The sequence below is a fragment of the Heptranchias perlo genome, chromosome 1 (genome assembly GCF_035084215.1).
Source record: "Heptranchias perlo isolate sHepPer1 chromosome 1, sHepPer1.hap1, whole genome shotgun sequence".
Classification (NCBI taxonomy): domain Eukaryota; kingdom Metazoa; phylum Chordata; class Chondrichthyes; order Hexanchiformes; family Hexanchidae; genus Heptranchias; species Heptranchias perlo.
In genome coordinates this window covers 147,140,820-147,157,039 of record NC_090325.1, presented here as the reverse complement: position 1 = coordinate 147,157,039, position 16,220 = coordinate 147,140,820, and the positions used below count along the sequence as shown (strand labels likewise).

The 16,220-nt window shown below is 44.9% G+C and overlaps 1 protein-coding gene across 4 annotated transcripts in view; it reads right to left on the bottom strand.

Moving 5' to 3' along the window:
- The window catches only part of LOC137327071 (uncharacterized), a 323,001-nt gene that overhangs the window by 250,698 nt on the left and 56,083 nt on the right, over positions 1-16,220 (bottom strand). For all 4 annotated transcript variants that reach the window (XM_067992511.1, XM_067992483.1, XM_067992492.1 and 1 more), the window contains exon 2: positions 9,545-9,988. In XM_067992511.1, coding sequence (XP_067848612.1) covers positions 9,545-9,848 — 304 coding nt within the window. In that variant the 5' untranslated portion in view covers positions 9,849-9,988. The remainder of the gene's footprint in view (positions 1-9,544; positions 9,989-16,220) is intronic.

The following is a 16,220-nucleotide window of genomic DNA, read 5'->3' as shown; positions in this document are numbered from 1 at the left end:
CAACCATGGTTATGTGGCCCAGTTACACTGGCGATGAGTGAAACAAAGCAGAGCTCCATGCATGTGTAGTCTGTCCCTACAGAGAGTGTTGGTTTGCAGCCTGTGCTGCTGGTGAAACTTCTAAGGAGTGAAGAGTTGACAGAATAGCCAGCTCTTTTCAGGCATTAGGAATTAGCAGCAACCCACCTCGGGTTTTCTAAACTTTTAAAATGAAAGTTTAAAATCATACTGCAATGGCTGAAGTCATATTGCAACCAGTGTACTGTGCTAGCAAGTGACCTCCCTGCTGGTGACATGCATCTGATTCCTGTGAAGTAGACAGGACTGCACTGCATGTTTGATGTCAGTGTTGCACAAAGGATCTTGCTGCACTGACACCAAACCTATAGTCTAACTGACCATAAGACCATAAGAGATAGGAGAAGGAGTAGGCCATTCGGCCCCTCGAGCCTGCTCTGCCATTTAATGAGATCATGGCTGATCTGATTTTTACCTCAGCTCCACTTTCCCGCCTTTTCCCCATATCCTTTGACTCCCTTGCTGATCAAAAATTTGTCTAACTCAGCCTTGAATGTATTCAACGATTCAGCCTCCACAGCTTTTTGGGGTAAAGAATTCCAAAGATTCACAACCCTCTGGGAGAAGAAATTCCTCCTCATTTCTGTCTTAAACGGGCGACCCCTTATTCTGAAACAATGCCCCTAGTTTTAGATTCCCCCATGAGCGGTAACATCGTCTCAGCGTCTACCCTATCGAGTCCCCTCAGAATCTTCTATGTTTCAATAAGATCTCCTCTCATTCTTCTAAACTCCAATGAGTATAGACCCAACCTGTTCAATCTTTCCTCATAAGACAACCCTTCCATACCCGGAATCAACCTAGTGAACCTTCTCTGAACTGCCTCCAACGCAAGTATGTCCTTCCTTAAATAAGGGCACCAGAACTGTACGCAGTACTCCAGGTGTGGTCTCACCAGCACCCTGTACATTTGTAGCATGACTTCCCTGCTTTTATATTCCATCCCCCTCGAAATATAGGCCAATATTCCGTTTGCCTTCCGGATTACCAGCTGCACCTGTATGTTGACTTTTTGTGTTTCATGTACGAGGGCACCCAGATCCCTCTATACCGCAGCATTTTGTAGTATTTCTCCATTCAAATAATATTTTGCTTTTTTATTTTTCCTCCAAAAGTGGACGACTTCACATTTTCCCAAATTTTTGGCCATTCGCTTAACCTGTCAATATCCCTTTGCAGACACTTTGGGCTCGATTTTCGCATCCCTGAGCGGGTGCATTCGCGGCGGGGGGGGCTGCGAAAATCCGGGATTCATGGGGCAGGTCTGGAGCCCGGCTCCAACCCGCCCACTTCCGGGTTCCCCAGTGACGCGCTGACATGCGCGCGCAGCCCCCACATATGGGACTCCCGCCGGCAATTAATGCTGGTGGGGTGCCACTTAAAGTACTCATTAAAGTATTTCAGATCATTTACAGACCTGATTAACATAACATTTTAGGAGGGGTGGCATTTTGCAATGAACTGAGACTATTTCCCGTACTGGGGGAAACACTCCCAGTTCAAATGGACGTGTTGCAGCCATCAGCCTGTGGCAGCTGCAAAGGTCCATTTGACAGGTGCGGGGTGGGGGGGGAGACCCTCACTCATTGCAGGAGGCCACTCTGTCACTTTGGACAAAGTTTGGCCTCCACCACCCTCCTCCTAACAATAAAATTCACCAACTTGCACACTTACCCCGGTGTCCAGAGACATGTACCTACCTTGCGGACCCCCTCAAATGTACATCTTCCGGATGGGGACCGCCGTAGCTGCAGTCATGACCTCCTCGGAGGACGAACAGCATCACCAGCCTCGCCGGCCATGCCGTCCACCTCTGACACGTGGAGCCCCACAACACAGTGCTGTGACACATCCACCTGCACAGCAGGAAGGAGGGCAACGGCAGAGAGGGATGCGTCGCAGAAGGCACTACCCTCGCCACAGGGTCTACAGACCGAGGCTCAGCTTCCTGGACCTCTCTGAGCAGCAGTGCACACTGAGGCTCAGAGTCACTCAACATGTAGTCATGGACATCTGCAGCCTCCTTCATGCCGAGCTGCTCCCAGCTGGCCCGAGCACCATCTTCTTACTTGTCATTGTCAAAGTCACCACTGCCCTCAACAACTTCTCCTCCGCATCCTTCCAGGGTGCCACCGGGGACACCGCCAACGCCTCTCAGTCGTCTGCACAAAAGAGCCCTGCAAATACACCTACACCCACTCTGCAGTGACACAATGGGTGGCATCAGTTGTGGATCTTCATAATGATCCCCAGGAAAGGGCATTATTGCACAAACCAGACAAGATTCGCAAAGACGTGGCAGTAGTGCTGACAATATAATATCTTATGTGAGTTAATCAGAAATTAAATATAAGTAAAAACCATGACAAACCCTCAAACACCCTTGTGCATCCCCTTCATGTTCACGACACGTTTGCCTTACGCTTCCTACTGCACATATGTGATGCATGCCCTGTGGCTGCAGCACAGGTAGTGGCAGGTTGAGTGAGGCTGACTGTGAAAGAGATGCATGAGAGGTTGAGTATGAGATAGATCCATGAGATTGTATGAGGATTGGGTTGAGTGGTAGTGGCGGGATGAGTACTGGCGAGGTGAGTAAGTGCAGGTAAGATGAGGATGAGGTTTGAGTGGGTGTGAGGAGTGATGTGACAGAGTAGTGTTGGCATTGCAGAAGGAGATGTGGGGTGATGGCGGTGATGTGGCAGACGGAGTGTAGAGGAATGAGTAAGTGTACTCACTTCGGCTGACCTACTGAGGTCATTGAAGTGCCTCCTGCACTGTATGCAAGTGCGCAATATGTTGGTGGTGCAGGTGACCTCCTCTGCCACCTCGAGCCAGGCCTTCTTGGTGGCAGAGGCAGGCCGATTCCTCCCGCCCGCCGGGGGGAGGATCTCTGTTCCCCCCCCTCCTCCTCACCCCATCCAATGGTACCTGGAGTGAGGCATCATTAAACCTGGGAGCAGCCTTCCCCCTGGGCCGCTCCATGCTGTAATTTTTCCTATTTCCTGCAGCATCAGTCAGTGGAGGACTGCCCCTTTAAATAGGGCTCCTCCAACTGACAGTCTATGCTGCGCATGCTCAGTTCGCCCGTTACCCACGCGCCCAGTCGACCCTCCGCCGCGAACCCGCCCCCCTCCTAATATCGGGCCCTTTGTGTCCTCATCGCAACTTGCTTTTCCACCTATCTTTGTATCATCAGCAAATTTGTTCCTTCATCCAAGTCATTGATATATATTGTAAATAGTTGAGGCCGCAGCACTGATCCCTGCGGCACCCCACTAGTTACAGATTACCATTTTGAAAATGACCCTTTTATCCCGATTCTTTGTTTTCTGTTAGTTAGCCAATCCTCTATCCATGCCAGTATATTACCCCCAACACCATGAGCTCTTATCTTGTGCAGTAATCTTTTATGTGGCACCTTATCGAATGCCTTTTGGAAATCCAAATATACTGCAGACATTGGTTCCCCTTTATCCACCCTGCCCGTTACTTTCTCAAAGAACTCTAATAAATTTGTCAGACACGATTTCTCCTTCATAAAATCATGCTGATTCTCCTTGATTGTATTATGAGTCTCCAAATGTCCTGCTACCACTTCCTTAATAATGGATTCTAGCATTTTCCCAATGACAGATGTTAGGCTAACTGGTCTATAGTTACCTGCTTTCTGTCTCACTTCCTTCTTGAATAGGGGTGTTACGTTTGCAGTTTTCCAATCCGCTGGGACCTTTCCAGAATCTAGGGAATTCTGGAAGATTACAACCAATGCATCCATTATCTCTGTAGCCACTTCCTTTAAGACCCTCGGATGCAAGCCATCAGGTCCAGGGGACTTGTCAGCCTTTAGACCCATTAGTTTACCTAGTACTTTTTCTCTAGTGATAGTGATTGTTTTTAGTTCCTCCCTCCCCTTAGCCCCTTGATTTTCTACTATTATTGGTATATTATTAGTGTCTTCTACTGTGAAGACAGATACAAAATATCTGTTCAATTCCACTGCCATTTCCTTGTTTTCCATTATTATTTTCCCAGTCTCCTCCTCTAAGGGACCAATGTTTACTTTAGCTACCCTCTTCCTTTTCATATACTTGTAGAAGCTTTTACTGTCAGTTTTTATATTTCTTGCTAGTTAACGCTCATAATTTATTCATAATTGGGGCATTAAATGTTGCTTTCTTTTTAGTAGTCCTAATAATTCACGTCAGTTAGTTACCTCCAAGAACAAGCTCAAATTGGATTGTGACATCTCTTGCAGCCTATCAGGGTGAGCTTTGATTTGATTGACAGTGCACAAGGGATTTGCAGCAAGACTGACATGTTATGCAATATGCAGATCAGAAGGTCTTGAAACTGGTAGCAATTACAGATCACCATGATTGAAGGTTGATGTCTGTGTATGGCCCTCCATGGGGTATCCTTGAGTACTCGGGGTTAAATTTCCACAGGGGTTTCGCCTGATCATCCGTCATAACTTCGACGGAAGATCCATGGAAACCCCGTGGAACTATGTTTATGCCATTTCTTCGGGGTTTCTGCAGATCTTCCATAGAAGTTATGGCAGACAATTGGGAGAACCTCTGCGGAAACCCACCCCCAATAAGTGCAAGTGACAGTGACAGCATGTGCCAATGCTCCTGTGCACTGAATTAACATACGTTTGTGCTTTTCAAAATTCTGGGATGAAGAATCGGGGGGCGATTTTTATGTGAAACATACATTGGGCGGAAGATGGGCAGAGAAATTGGGATGCCTGCCTGATGTCACCAGCAAGAGCACAAACCATTTTAACAGTTGGGTCTCATTTTAATTTGACAGGCAAGCTGCCTGCCCATTTCCAGCTCGCTCACCAATTAGGGGGGAAGGAAATCCGATGGCTGATTGGTGGAGCCGAGCCGGCAACTCTAATTTAAAGGGGAGGGCCAGGCCGAGTGGGGGTGGCAGCGAAAGGTGAGTAAGTGGGCTGTCATGCTCATCCTGGCCACAAGAATGCTCCAAAAAGAGCGCAACACCCATCACCTCAGCGGCCTCCAGCAATCCCTTTAAGGCACGCTGGTCTGGCTACATTGTGAAATGTTGTAGGGGGGCGGGGCTTGCGGTACCGGATTACCCATCAAAATTGCATCGGGGTCCTGTGTACATAAGCAAAAAAAAAATGATTGCACCACTCAACAAATATTGTACAACAGTGGAGGTATATGCGTACAGCACCTGATTTTTTCCCCATTGACTGATCATAATATTCTATATAACTGGTTAACATTCAATTCTCTCTGTAACAATTTTTCACAACATAAAATTCCTTTTAGGAACATTTTAGTTCTGGTTTAATTTCAGTTTCCTGTGACCTTAAGGGTTATTATCTCTGGATTATTACCCAAGCCACGTGCAAATTGGCTTAGCAATAAGCAGATTAGGGAGGTGAACACGTGGTTTAAGGAGTGGTGTGGGAAAGAGGGGTTCCATTTCATGGGACACTGGCACCAGTACTGGGACAGGAAGGAGCTGTAACACTGGGGACGGGCTCCACCTGAACCGGGCTGGGACCAGGGTACTAACGGAAAGGATAAAGAGGGCGGTCACAAGGATTTTAAACTAGTAAAAAGGGGGGGGGGGGAGGGCTCAGGTGGAAAAGGTAGTATAAATAATAATTCTAAAACAAACAAAAAGGAAGAGAGTAGAGTAACAGTCAGAAATTATGCTTTGGCACTACAGGTAAAGGGAAAACTAAAAGATGAAAAGTAATTAAATCAAGAGAGAGAAATAAGAAACGTGTGAGAAAAACAGCATTAAAACAGAAAGACAGGTTAGGGTGTGTGGCCCAATTAAGTGTTCTTTATACAAACATATGGAGTATAAGGAACAAATTGAATGAATTGCAGGCACAAATTCAACCTAGAGGGTACGACATGTAGGTAAGACAGTCAGGACTGGGAACTGAAAATAGTCGGTTATAAGGTCTGCAGGAAGGAGAGGGAAACTGGTAGAGTGGGAAGAGTAGCCTTAGTGATTAAAGATGAAATTACTTCAATGATAAGAGAGGATATAATGAGAGGTAAGCAGGCAGTGGAGACTTTATGGGTAGAATTAAGAAATAGAAAAGGATTTAAGACTGTAGTAAGAGTTGTGTATAGGCCACCTGGTAGCAGCTGTGAAGTGACAGAATGTATAAATGCAGAGATTAGATAAGCATGTAGCAAAGGCAGAGTGGTTTTAATGGGGGATTTTAATTTTCATAGCGATTGGGATAAGCAGACGAGCTCATGTCAGAAAGGTAGTGAATTTCTCGAGTGTGTTCAGCACAGCTTTCTGCAACAACATGTCCTAGAACTAACAAGGAGCAGGCCATGTTAGATTTAATAATGAGTAATCAGCCAGGTTTAGTTAACAGCCTAATGGTGCGTGAACATTTATCTAATAGCAATCATAATATGATCAAGTTCAATGATGTGTTTGAAAGGGAGAAACCCGTATCAGTTACTAAGATTCTAAATTTAGGTAAGGCCGACTTCAACGGTATATCCACAGTAAACTGGGCAAATCTGTTAATGAGTAAAATGACAGAAGATCAGTTAGAATTTAATGTGGTGCTGAACCAATTTATGCCCCTAAGGGGCAAGAGCTCCACTTGCCAAAAGAAAAGCCATGGATGACAAAAGAGGCAAGGGACAACATAAAACTAAAAGAAAAAGCGCACAAAAATGCAAAAAAGAGCACAGATCGTGGCGACTGGGAGAGATATAAAGAAAAGTAAAGGGTGACAAAACAGATAGTGAGAGCTACAAAAGAGGAGTAGAAAAGAAACTTGCAAGGGATATCAAAATCAAAACAAAAAATTTTTACAATTATATCAGGAGAAAGGGGGTGGTCGAGAGCAATGTGGGCCCCTTAAAAACTAATAATGGTGATATTGTAAATGAAAATAAGGAAATGATGGACATGTTAAATAATTACTTTGTGTCAGTATTTACTGTAGAGGAAGAGGATAGTCTGCCGGACACCCCAAGGAAACTAAATTTGAATCAGGGACAGGGACTCACCATAATTAACATAAGCAAATTAACAGTAATGAAGAAAATAATGGCACTAAAGAGTGACAAATCCCCAGGACCAGATGGTTTCCATCCCAGAATTCTAAAGGAAGTAGGTGAGAACATTGCTGATGCCCTATCTATAATCTTCTAAAGTTCTCTCGATTCAGGAACCATTCCTTTAGATTGGAAAATTGCACATCACTCCACTATTTGAGAAAGGCGAGAAAGGGAAACCAGGGAATTATAGACCAGTTAGCCTAACATCTGTTGTCAGGAAATAACTAGAGTCTATAATTAAGGATAGAGTGACTGAACATCTTGAAAATTTTCAGCTGATCAGAGAGAGCCAGCATGGACTTGTGAAGGGTTGGTCATGCTTGACGAACCTCATTGAATTTTTTGAAGAGGTGACTAAGGTAGTGGACAGGGGAGTGTCTATGGATGTTGCTTATATGGACTTCCAGAAGGCATTTGGTAAAGTCCCTCATAAGAGACTGTGAGCTAAAGTTGAAGCTCATAGAATTGAGGGCAAATTATTGACCTGGTTAGGAAATTGGCTGAGCGGCAAGAGACAGAGAGTAGAGATAAAGGGCTTAATTTTAGGGGGCAATTGCGGGTGCATTGGAGCTCCGAAAATCACGGAAATCCCGTTCGGGTTCGGAAGCCAGCTCCAACTCGCCGACTTCCGAGTTTCCCAAGGACCCACCTTGTGCACGACGGCGACCTGAAACCGGAAGTCCCGCCGATGACAATTAAAGAGCCAAATGTACCACATTCAGGTACTTAAGGCACTTTATCTGTGACAGATTAAGTAATTGTAACGATTTTTAACTTACCTGGGCAGCTTTTGATTCATGCCCAATGTCCTCCCGATCTTCCCCTCTCCCCCAATCTTCGATCTTCCCCTCTCCCCTCCGATCTTCCCCCTCCCCCTCCCGATCTCCCCCCTCCCGATCTCCCCCTCTCCCCCCTCCCGATCTCCCCCTCCGCCCCCGCGATCTTCCACTCTCCCCCCCAATCTTCCACTCTCCCCCCCAATCTTCCCCTCTTCCCCCCGGATCTGCCACGTTCCCCCCTCCCCCCGATTTTCCGTTCCAGCACCGGATGACATCTCGTTCCTTCTCTTTCTTGCCCCCCGCCCTTGCGTTGCAGCTCCTGGCAGCAGCCAGCCCGTCAATCAGGCTGGCTGTCAGGCGCAAAACCCTGAGAGGACATTAACCAGCAGCAATCACCGTGCGATCGCGTCAAAAACGATAAGTTTTGTTCATGCGGGTTTGCCACACACACCTTCACCCTCCCTACCCCCCCCACTGCCAACCCGCCACCATTGCAAAATCGACCCCAAAGGGCAGGTACTCAAATTGGCAGGATGTAACTAGTGGTTGGGGCCTCAACAATTCACTGTATTTATCAACGACTTAGATGATGGGATAGAGAGCCACATATCCAAGTTTGTCGATGACACAAAGATAGGCAGCATTGTAAGCAGTGTGGATGGAAGCATAAAATTACAGAGAGACATTAATAGATTAATATATGAATGGGCAAAACTGTGGCAAATGGATTTCAATATAGGCAAGTGTGAGATCATTCACTTTGGACCTAAAAAGGATAGATCAGAGTACTTTCTAAATGGTGAAAAGTTCGAAACAGTGGAGATCCAAAGAGACTTAGGGGTCCATGTACATAGATCATTAAAATGTCATGGACAGGCACAGAAAATAATCAAAAAGGCTAATGAAATGCTGGCCTTTATATCTAGAGGACTAGAATACAAGGGGGTAGAAGTTATGCTACAGCTATACTAAGCCCTGGTTAGACCACTGCTGGAGTACTGTGTTCAGATCTAGGCACTGCACCTTAGGAAGGATATATTGGCCTTGGAAGGAATACAACATAGACTTATTAAAATGACACCTTGACTTCAAGGGTTAAATTATGAGGCGAGATTACATAAACTAGGGTTGTGTTCCCTGGAATTTAGAAGGTTAAGGGGTGATTTGATTGAAGTTTTCAAGATATTAAGGGGAACGGATAGGGTAGATAGAGAAAAACTATTTCCGCTGGTTGGGGACTCTAGGACTAGGGGACATAACCTAAAAATTAGAGCCAGGACTTTCAGGAGTGAAGTTAGGAAACACTTCTGCATGCAAATGGTGGTAGAAGTTTGGAACCCTCTTCCGCAAACGGCAGTTGATGCTTGATCAATTGTTAATTTTAAATCTGAGATTGATAGTCTTTTGTTAACCAAAGATATTAAGGGATATGGGGTTAAATCAGGCATATGGAGTTAGGTCACAGATCAGCCATGATCTCACTGAGTGGTGGGACAAGCTCGAGGGGCTAAATGGCCCACTCCTGTCCCTATGTTCTCTTAGCTTATCTGTGATTTTATCAGATATTTAACGATCAACAATATGGAAATGTCTTACCCAAAGTGTATCCCGCTACAGGAACAGTTACTGAAGTCTGAGGAGCTGAAAAAGTGTAAGGTTCCCAAGTTCTGCTCACTTTAGAACTTGAAGTGCCAATATAACTCGTTAACGTGATGGCGGTGGCTGAAGATGCTTGTGTGTCTGACCTCTGACTTGTTAGTACTTCCTGTGGTCCAGTAGAGGTAATAAGATCTTTGATGGTGGCATCTAAGATGGGATTGGTACTTTCCTCCTCTTTCTGGTTTGGGATAGGATTTTCTACGTCACGAAGTGAGGTACTTTCCACACTATATGTTTCCATGGTTGCATTAGTGTTATTAACAGATGATATGACACTGGAAGCATTTTCAAAATCCAATGTTGTAACGGTCTCCAAAGTCCCTACGCTACTTGTTGAATTTGTGATTGTACTTTCACTGCCACTTACAACTGCCAGGATACCTTTAATAAAAGAAAAATAATTAGCTTGACATCAATTAAAATAGCCCTTCAAACCAAGAATACCATGTTGAATCAATTTCTGCAGTGAGCTCCCCCAATTACTCAGTGGATACATGCACCACATGGTATGATACTAAGCCATACAGACCAGCTTTACTTCCCAGTCCATGCTGGAAGAGTTGATTTCAACTAGGGCATGAATTGGGAAGCCTGGGCTAGGAAGAAGACAATATCAGAAGGACGCCCTGATTGTTAGCGAGTGACTCCTACTGGAATGTGCATGTACATAGACATTGGGTGAGGACTGATTGGGCTTTTCTGTGATGCCTCCTTTGGTAGAACTGTCCAGGCTTACACATAAAGAATGACCATTTGTGGGAGGAACAAGTGAGTGGCTCAGCAGCATCTGGAGTAGTTGGTCAACAGGACGGTGTGCGCTTGGATGCATACTTTGACATCTTTACTGGTATGCAGTAGCCCATTCAATGTGACATACCACCTTTGACAGATCAAGGCAGCCTTTTTCTCCCCTTCCGTCTTCTCCTGTTATGATGCAGTTTTGAACTTTTACCAGCTTTCTAGTAATTAGCCCAAGAAGCTAATCTTCATGTTTAATGTTGAAAATCGGCACATTATTCCACCATGGGGCAGCCCTACAGCTGAGCTTGATCCAGTCTTCCCCACAATGGGCACGATTTTAACGCAGAGCCAGGAAGGGGGCGGAGGGCCGAATTACAGACGGGAAACCCGGAAGTATGGGTTTCCCGAATGTCCTTATAATTTTGACGTAAGGATGACATTTTTTTTTTGTCAATTTGCCGTCCGACTGGCCGGCCTGATTGACAGGCTGGTTACAGTCGGATGGGAAAGCAGCCAGGAAGAGGACGTGAAGAGGTAAGTCTTTGATTGTATGGATGGAGGGGGGCATGGTTGGGCACGGGGGGCCTGGATGATCATGGCATCATGGGTGGGCATTGGGGGGCATGGGGTCACCGAGGGGAGTCTGTCAGGATCGGGGGTCACCACGGGGGTCTGCGATCGTTAGGAGGAATCAGAGATCGGGGGGTGGTGGGGGATCCGCAATCGTTGGTGGTCGCTACAGGTAGGCTTGCTGGGCCTCGGAGATGCACTCCTGCTCCTCTGGGCCCACAAGCTGTGCCAAAAAGGCACTTACCTGCAGTTTTGGGCCTTCTCGCCTCCTTTCGCATGGCGTGCAGGCGGCGGCCTGGGAATCCCAGCCCCCAGGGGTTGAAATTGCAAAAACCTGAAAAAATGGAGGCCCGCTGCCTCCTTGAAAGGTATTAGTGACCAACCCGCCTCCTGGGAGCAGGTAGGTCGCCCGCCCCGGTGAAAACCAGAAATGGGCGGGTTGGAGGCAGGTTGGGGGTGGGTCTGAAATGGGTGCGATTTTCAACGCCCCCCGCCCTCAACCCACCCATTTTTCACTATTAAGATCCTGCCCAATATCTCACATGCAGACTTTTCAGCAGGAGTCACTGGAGAGTCAGGAGAAGAAGGAACACTGGCTGATTTTCCCTCCCTCATTAGTCCAGAGGCACTGAGGTAATTGCAGTGCTCCTATCTCCGTCTTGGCTGAGGTCAACCAACTCAGGCATCAAACTGTGAGCATTCATATTCTGGATAGTTCAGTACCATATCACACCGTAAAATTACCCCCTGAACCATTAGGTGAGCCAGGCAACCGACCTGATCACTGATAAAACAAATTATCTATATCCTAGTTCAAATGTCAGCTACCATGGGAACTCAAAGGTACAACTATAGCATTGGCGAAGGAATGTCTTAATAGACATGCCCCCTAGCTTCTTGGAATCCTTTTAATCAGCAGCAGTAGACAGCATATTAAAACTAAGTATGAGATAGAATTAGCACTTGCTGGGCAGTCAAAGTATAATCTCACTTAATAGAATTGTCAAAACAGTAGGAAGGAAGGTTAGGCCTTATATTTAATGTGGCACCTTAACATGCCCTCAGGACATCCCAAAGCACTTTACAGTCAATGGATTACTTTGAAGTACAGTGTCTCTAGTTAAATACAGCATCTAACTTGCACACAGCTAGGTCCCACAAACAACAAATGAATGAAAGACCAATAATCTGTTTTTGATAGTGTTGATGTGGAGATGCCGGTGATGGACTGGGGTTGACAATTGTAAACAATTTTACAACACCAAGTTATAGTCCAGCAATTTTATTTTAAATTCACAAGCTTTCGGAGGCTTCCTCCTTCCTCAGGTGAATGTTGTGGAAATGAAATCCTCGAAATGAAATCGCATTTATAACTCACAGAACAATGCTTGGTGATTACAGACAGTCTTTTCAACTGCCCGTTGCCAACGCAATCAGTGTGCAGACAGACAGGTGTTACCTACAAGGAGGGTACATGCAGGGACTTAAGTCAGGAAGAGATCACCAAGGTAGGTGGACAAGGTCATGGACGGACTTGAAAGCAGAGACGAGAGTTTTGAAATCAACCTGTTGGGACACAGGAAGCCAGTGGAACTTGGAGAGGTTGTGGGTGATGAGAACATGAGACTTAGTATGGGTGAGGATGTGGGCTGCAGTACTTTGGCTGAGTTAACTAAAATAGTGCTGAGATCTTTTTAAAAATCTGCCCCATTTGGTCTCCTTGTAAAGGAGATCAAATAGAAATAAACACGCCACTATTTACAGGGGGTCTTCAATCAGGACCCAGGCCTGGACTCCTAGATAAGCCCCACTTGCACTGCTCAGCCGACCTGTATGTGCCCAGATCGTTTGGTGGTAAGGCAGCCAGGGAAATATTCAACATGGGAATTCCCTTCCCTTGGCCATGGCCCCTCTGATGTCAGGAACCACGATTGGGGAAAATAGAAATTTGCCCTTATGTAAACTGGAAGCTAATAGAATTCCTGGCAGGCACCCAGCATTCCAGAGTCCTGCTAGAAATTCCACCTCCATTGGGCCTCCTGCACTTGACTTTTGCCATTGGGATGTCATTGGAGCTGAGGAATTTCAACCCCATATTATTCTGCTACCACCAGATGCTGCTGCGAAATGGCAAAAAAACACCCATGAGGGGTGACCAAGGTCAAATGACAGGTGAGGGTTTGAAACTTGAATATACACCTATCCCTTTTGAGGCAGCACTGCCAGGCCACTATTCCACTTGTGGAGGTTGCGTATTAAAACAACTATGCATCCATGATTTAGTGAACTCATATAATCCTCAGAGAGTGATTCAGCACATCAAACAATGTTAAAGCACATCATTCTAGCTCCGTAATCTAAATAGGAACTGCCTGATTGGCTGTTTCTTCTGAAAATATTTAATGTTCTCCATTCACAAACCTGTAAGTGTGTCTTCACTGACATTCACCCTGTTCTGAAATAAGTATCTTGATTCATTTCTAGGTGCATTCAAATCATTTACAAAAATGCTTCTACATGCAATGGCACAGTCACTGTATTTTTGAAGGGCATAGTTTACCATCACAAATAATTGATTACAATCTCAAGTCAAAATTATTATATTGTTTTCTTGGTTCATTTAACTCTAATAAGTTACTCTCTTGAAACATCCCAGGATGTTGAACTTACGAATTTAAAAATCTGACCTTATTGTTAAATGCACCTCCTTGTAGAAATGCTAATAATATGGTCTATTTTCCAATTTCTCCACTTTTTTTCCCTGAAGCTGTGTCGTATTATTGTACCACAGTTGTTACATCCATGTGCTACCTCACCAAAGTCACCATTCATCTTGTATGAGCCCTTACGCTGAGGCCTAGGTTTCCAGATCATAACCTCAGCAGTAACCCAGGTTACCATCAATATTATGATTGGAAAGCCTAGGCTTAGTTTTTGGAGACTATTAGGGCATGGTGGGTGGGTGGGTGGGGTGGGGGTGGGGTGTGGGGGGCAGGGTGGGACTTAATTCTGCCCTCACCTGACATCTCCATACAAACACCTTTTAGCAGGAGGCAGCAATCATTAAATGTTGCTGAGTTGATTTTCTCCTTCTCAATTCATGGATACAGTGGCTCCTCCATTGTCCCCAGCTGAAATAAGCTAACTTAAAGTCAAAGTTCAAGCATTGGATCTTAGTGGCCTGAATGACTCATTATCAGAGCAGCCAATGTATTCACTCACTGATCTACTAGGGAAGTTTGGTTCTTTTAACTTCAAAGAGGGATTCTCAACCCTGGGGCCCTTTCTAAAATTCAAAAGTTACAAAGAATTATGATTGACATTAATATCCTGTTATTCCTTTGTTCATGTTCATTTCAATTTTGTAATTCTGTTTAAAAAATGCACATTAACAGCATCATTAGGGGTAGGACCAGAGTGGGCAATGTTGCAGAAGTGGAAATAAGTAGTCTTAGTAATGGATAGGATGCGGAGTTTTAAGCTCAACCTTAGGGTCGAACAGGACGCCAAGGTTTCACATGGTCTGGTTCAGCCTGAACAAATGGCTAGGAAGGGGGATGGGAGTTAGTGGCAAGGGAGAGGAGTTTGCAGTAGGGGCCAAAAGGAATGGCTTTGGTCTTCCCAGTGTTAGGTTGAAAGAAGTTGTGATTCATTCGTGACTTGATGTCAGACAAGCAGTCCGACACACACAAGTGGGGTCAAGTGGAGTGGTGGAGAGGTAGAGCTGGGTGTCATCAGCATACCTATGGAAGCTAACCCCATGTCTAAAGATGATAAGAAACAAAAAAACATAAGAAATAAAAGCAGGACTAGGCCGTACGGCCCCTCAAGCCTGCTCCACCATTCAATAAGATCATGGTTGATCTTCTACCTTAACTCCACTTTCCTGCCCAATCCCCATATCCCTTGATTCCCTTAGGGTCCAAAAATCTATCGATCTCAGTCTTGATTAAACTCATCAACTGAGCATCCACAGCCCTCTGGGCTAGAGAATTCCAAATATTCACGACCCTCTGAGTGAAGAAATTCCTCCTTATCTCAGTCCTAAATGGCCGACCCCTTATCCTGAGACCATGTCCTCTAGTTCTAGACTCTCCAGCCAGGGGAAACAACCTCTCAGCATCACCTTGTCAAGCCCTTTAGAATCTTATATATTTCAATAAGATCACCTCTCATTCTTCTAAACTCCAGAGAGTATAGGCCCATTCTACACAATCTTTCCTCATAGGACAACCCTCTCATCCCAGGAATCAATCTAGTAATGATGTTAATGAGGCAGGTAGAAGAAGGGCCCAAGAGTAAGCCCACAGAAAATTATGATGTGAAACAAGATTTAATTATAACATCTTTCTGAACTTTCATATCCTTGGGGGATTCCAGAGGTGAAACTATGTCAACATTCAAGATTAGATTGGATAGCTGGATGAAGGAAAAGAGGATAAATGAGTATGGGAGCAGGGTGAGTAAATGTGATTAGAACTACTTGCTCATGTGGAGGTTAAACAGCAACATGGACTGGTTGGGCCGAATGAGTTGTTTCTGTGTTGTAACTTTAATGTATTTCTATGTATTTCTATGACAATGCAGGGGGTGGCAGAGAAGCCATTGCTGGAGATATGCTTGCGGTTTTCAATCAAGTAGGGATGGAACCCTACAAAACCAGCATCCCTGATGAAGTCCTCAGCACTCACTTTTTTTTAGATAAAGGCACTGCATTAGATAACACTGCCAACCGAATATCGAACAATACTGTTACAATTGTCTCAGTGGCAACTGAGACAGAAGTGAACAGAACAAAAGATAATCATAATACTTTGTAGCTGCTTGGTTTTGTAAAGGAGGTGCTAATGGAGAGACATCCTCTTTAACATTAACCTCCGCACAATGTGTCAGATTCTTTGACACTACAAGTATTGATATTTCACTGCTGCATAAAGCATATTCTTGCCCTTCCTTTCCTGTGTTGCAGACATACAGTATCTGAATAGTATTTTCTTAAGAAAACGAACAGGATGTGCATTTCAAAAGAAACCACAGACTGCTCAGTTGCCACTTAGACAATTGTAACAGTATTGTTCTACACTCGGTTGGCAGTGTTATCTAATGCAGTGCCTTTATTAATCAACAGAAGTTATTATTCCAAAGTACGAAGCTCATGGACATGATGAAGTACCGTTCTGATATTTATCAGGTTCTTCCCATCTTCAGCAAATGGGCCTCCGTTAGCAGAACCCTGATCGAATAAATTCCTTTCTTTAAGTTCAAATAATTTGAATTTCTATTTAATTATATTTCAATAGCA